This window comes from Arachis ipaensis, chromosome B10, assembly GCF_000816755.2.
Source record: "Arachis ipaensis cultivar K30076 chromosome B10, Araip1.1, whole genome shotgun sequence".
In the NCBI taxonomy this organism is placed as follows: Eukaryota; Viridiplantae; Streptophyta; class Magnoliopsida; order Fabales; family Fabaceae; genus Arachis; species Arachis ipaensis.
In genome coordinates this window covers 132,918,592-132,923,499 of record NC_029794.2, presented here as the reverse complement: position 1 = coordinate 132,923,499, position 4,908 = coordinate 132,918,592, and the positions used below count along the sequence as shown (strand labels likewise).

The window sequence follows — 4,908 nt, the reverse complement described above, 5'->3', positions numbered from 1 at the left end:
CCTTACCTTTTGATGTTGGCGATTTGATTCATCACACACCCAACTCATTTCAAGTTCAAAGTCTTTATCCTTTGCCTCATCATGAACTCCATAAATACTGTTTGGCGAAGAGAAATAACAAAGATGGTTGTAAATAACAATCCATATCAAGACATTGACTTGGAGAAAGAATAGTATGTCTAGAATACACATCCTTCCCTCATTATGGAGTAGAATACTGACAACTAAAACAATTCGTAGCAAAAAGGGAACTTTTACCGTATGCAATCTCTATAGCCCAATACATGTAAAAGATAAATTTCCCCATAGTAGCAGTTTGGAAAATATTCAATTTTACTCCTTCCAACTGAGGGTTGAAAAATTCTTCATGATTCTAAAAGATGCAAGGGGTTTTCCAAACTTTTAAAAAATGACTTTTAGAGTTGAAGCTTTTGTTCATTAAAAAAAAACAGCAATTACATGATAAATCACTGATTTGATCAGATTTCTTTATTGGGAAAATGCAATTTATCCATACTAAGTTTGGTTCTATTGCACTTTGGTTCCAACACAATGAAGAATGAAAATTATTGTCAATGCTTGACAAAAGCTGAAGTACTAAAATGCTCACATCAATGAACACATCAGAGACAGAAGGCAATTCATCTAAATAAAAAACTAAGCACAAATTATACATACTATATCTAATAATCACGGTACTTACATCTTGGCTACTTCAATAACCCCTTGACGGCAAGTCATATCAGTAAGCTTTAGCTTCTCAATCTCTCTGCCAATAATTAACAAGATAATTTAATATCTTACAGAATATGAGTTGGCTATCTCATGAACAATTTGAATCAGATCAAGAAAGAAAACAAGGTGAGATCTTTGAAGGTTATAACATGAACCAAATATAGCCAAGGCTGAAAAAACCAATTACAACCCATCATAAAAAATAAAAGAAATATTGCAAGAATAGCAAAATTCAAGTGCTCTATTCAATATCTAAACTTCCCTATTTACTTAAGATATAATATATTTTACACCTTGTATACACAGAGAAACAGAGATTACATTGCAGCATGTACACAAAATAATCGTCGACCACATATACACACAAACCAAATTCAAACATCTCCATTTTATACCCTCCCCAGACAGCAAGACTGCACAATGACAGAATCCTCATAGACTGAGCAAGCCTTCCTGGCTGATAACAAAAAAGATAAGAAACACCCACCATATTCCAAAAGGCTGATTCAAGTTAAGCCCAAAGGCCAAATTGAATTTAAACTGCAAAGGCAAAAAACACAGATGCTGTTCATACTTTCATTGCCACTTGAACACGCTGTAATGAATCTTTTTAATACAACTTAATTAAAATTTAAATTTGATCACAAATCTTCTATTTTCAGTATTCGGGATTTGGGATGAAGATGCCAGAAGGGAATCCTTCAAACAACAGTTGAAGAGATTTTGCATGGGGAACAATATTCAAAACCATAAGGGAGTAAAATTCTAATTCACATTAGTATTTTCTTGCATTTATGTTTATTCAACTCAAACAGTACACACCAAAGTACAAAAAGAGGACGGAAAAAATTGCAGCATATGACAAATTTTACACTTACAATAAAAATAAAAGGGACGGTTTACCCTCCCACTTGATTACCTTCAGCAAATTACTTCAAACTTCACAAAGCAAGATTCTATATAATAGCAACTCAACGTAGTAGTTATTAAACAGCACAAATGTTTTTCTATATCATTTACCCTTCAACCAAACATATTAAAAGCCAAGGGAAAGCCAACAATGGAAATTGAAAGGAGGATAACCTCCCTACCAAAAACAATTAAAAGGAAAATTTAATTTTACATTTATTATTGAATATAATAATTATGATTAACGTTAATTCCCTTACGTTTTTGCAGCCTGCCTGCCTTTCCCAATTGCAGCACCAAAATATCTCTAGAACATAGCAACAAGAACAAATTAGTAGAAAAGTTGTATGTGGAACTGCAAAGAAAAGGAACCTCAATAGTTCAGGTATTGCTAAATATAATTTCAGAAGTTGTCAACAAAACAAAAGGTTCACTAACATAGGAAACACCAGAAGGTTCAACCATGTACAATTGTGGTCCATCTCTGTCATAACCTCCTAGTATGACGCCACATCCAAAAGGTCTGTGAAATCGCCAACAATATGTTATTGATGTAAAAAATACGAAAAAGTACAGCTTAAAATGGTAATGCGAATCAGTTTCACTAAACCTGAGCCACCAGTACAGTGTGCAAAGGTGCACATAACTAGCCACGCGTTCAGCAAGTTCCTTAACAGGAATAGGTTCTCCATACACACTGCAAAGAAAAATAAGCTAGAAATTAATATTATGTAACGGAAAGATATTGATCTTTAACTGGGCACTATACACATAAGGAAATGGGTAAAAACACAATATTAGCATGCACATCAGACCTAGTCCATTCAACACTGCTACACTAATTCTCTTATCCCATAGTGATTCAATCATGACATTCAATCTAAAGCATGAAAATGCATGAGTACTGAAAACCCAAGCATGATATGGTTCATTTCAATCCAGAGCCACCAACAGCAATGTGTTAGATCATAGATGTTTGAAATGGCGAATGTTTTAAGGTATAAACCAATAATTTTAATGGTCCACTAAAAGTTTCTTTCTGAATGAGGATTTTAGCTTTTGATTATATTCTATCACGATAAGCCTGAGAAATAAGAACAATAAAGTAAACTAAATTATCACTGTGTTATTTGGACAGCAGTTTAAATACCTACCAATCAGTTTCAGGGAATCCTACATTGTCACATTGACAACAAGTCAAGCAAAATATAGCAGAATAAAAAGATTAATGATAATTGGTTGAAATCAAAATCAAAACAAGGCTTAGTCACTTTCCGGTGATTTAAATTTCCAATTAGTTCATTTGTGTTCAATAGCAATAACACATCCAATCCAATCTTAGTCAATATAGACAATACACTTAAACGAATGCATCAGAAAAAATGAAGAATAAAAGGGCAGGGTGGACTTTGTTGCGAAATTTCAGGATAATGTAATAAACCTGTCATAGTTAGTTGCTTCAGACTTGGTCCTCGCAACAATTTGCCTACCGTCAGCTGCTAACCCTGCCACAGCCTAAAATTGGAAGAAGATTCATGCATACATAAGAAAAGGTTCAAAAACATCAACGTAACAATAATGAAGCAGCTGATATTATCCCCATAAAACAGTAATAATGAAAACAAAACACATGAAGGTATCCCTATCAACACAACAATATTATCCCCATAAAACAATAATAAAAACAATAATAATAAAAATAAATCACATGAAGATGTCCCTATCAACACAACATGATAACTTAGTTCTATGATCTCCACAACTTTCTAATACTTCCAATTAATTGAACATAAAAGGCATCCTTATATGGCCAAAACAAAAAGGCATCCCTATATGGTCGTTTCAAACATTTTTCATATAGATATCTCATCATTAATTTAGCATTTTTCATACAGACATTACTCATACTTCTTTCATTCTTCACACTCAATTCACATGTTCTCCTTCAATAACTTCTTAAATCCTATATGCTCCACTGCACTAATCACAACACTACAATACGAGCTACCCAGCAAGTCAGCAATTTCTACCTTTTGTAAACCATTTATTGTCATTAGATTTCTTTTATTGAAAAAAAATGAGGGGCGGGGGGAGTAGCAACAAAACAATAGTAACATACTAGCAAGCTGTGCAAAATAGTATAAAATTGGAATTATAAATAACTTAGTACCATGCCAGAGTGGCGATGAACTGAGTGTATTCTCCGATTAGAACCCGGTAACATCATTTTCGAAGCAATAAGTTTCTCCACGCCCTAAACCAAAACCAAGTTTTTTTTTACTATGTTATATTTGTTAGGGAAGACAAAAACAAAAAGGAGTACAGATATTAAATCAGAATAACCTACCAACACAATGCCATCCTTGCATTTGATCCCTATAACAGTCCTGCAACAACAATGTTGCAATTGAAAGCTCGCATTACACACAAAAAGTTATTCAAAACCAAAAGTAGAAGTAAAAAATCTACCATCATTCAATTACTCCAGGAAAAAAAAAAAGAAGCTAAAACCCACTCCTAATCAGAGTAAGAAAAGCAAGCTAACCAACTAACAATTGTTTACTAATCCCCTTTCCCCAAAACCCTGACCTAAAATCGATGATTTCAGTGACCCATTATTCGAGAAGGGTTTACCCGCTATTGTCGACGGCCTTGGCGGCGTACTCGATCTGGAAAACGCGGCCATCAGGTGAGAAAGTAGTGACCGATAGATCGTAACCTGTTCCGATGCTGCTCATCGCTTACTTGATTTTGATCTTCTTCTTCTTCGAAATTCGCTTTTTCAGATGTTTTCTTTGCTTCTCGGGCTTGTCTTGCGCGCAAAGCAAAATTTGTGTTTTAGACTTGAATATTTCACAGAAAATTAGTAAAAAACTAAAAATAATGTTGCATATTCAAGTTTTTTTTACTAATTAAATTCAATTAAGTTAATTTAAAATAATAACAATTAATTATAATTAGTATTATTTTAAATTGTACACATTATACGCTTAGGTTATTGGCTTCTTATACTTTCTCATTTTTTTTATATGAAATAGTAACATTGCTTTTAAAATAGTATTTACGAGGTGATTTATTTACTCAAATTCAATTTTAAGTTTTATATATGTTTTTTATATATTTTATTGTGTCTTACATGTTTATATATATGTTATTAAATAATTAATAATAAATAAAAAATAAGATTACACATGTCATAATTTGTCAAATTTATTATATTTCTATTTTAAGCTTGAGACTTTTTGCTATTTGTTAAAATCTTTA

At 32.6% G+C, this 4,908-nt stretch overlaps 1 protein-coding gene across 1 annotated transcript in view; it reads right to left on the bottom strand.

The window, feature by feature from the left end:
• Positions 1 to 4,400, bottom strand: part of LOC107622656 (proteasome subunit alpha type-3) — a gene marked incomplete at its 5' end in the record, with an annotated part of 5,220 nt that extends 820 nt beyond the window's left edge. Inside the window, 9 exon segments of the mRNA XM_016324636.2 lie at positions 7 to 97; positions 704 to 769; positions 1,905 to 1,951; positions 2,083 to 2,167; positions 2,255 to 2,341; positions 3,086 to 3,159; positions 3,815 to 3,898; positions 3,992 to 4,031; positions 4,279 to 4,400. Coding sequence (XP_016180122.1) covers positions 7 to 97; positions 704 to 769; positions 1,905 to 1,951; positions 2,083 to 2,167; positions 2,255 to 2,341; positions 3,086 to 3,159; positions 3,815 to 3,898; positions 3,992 to 4,031; positions 4,279 to 4,382 — 678 coding nt within the window.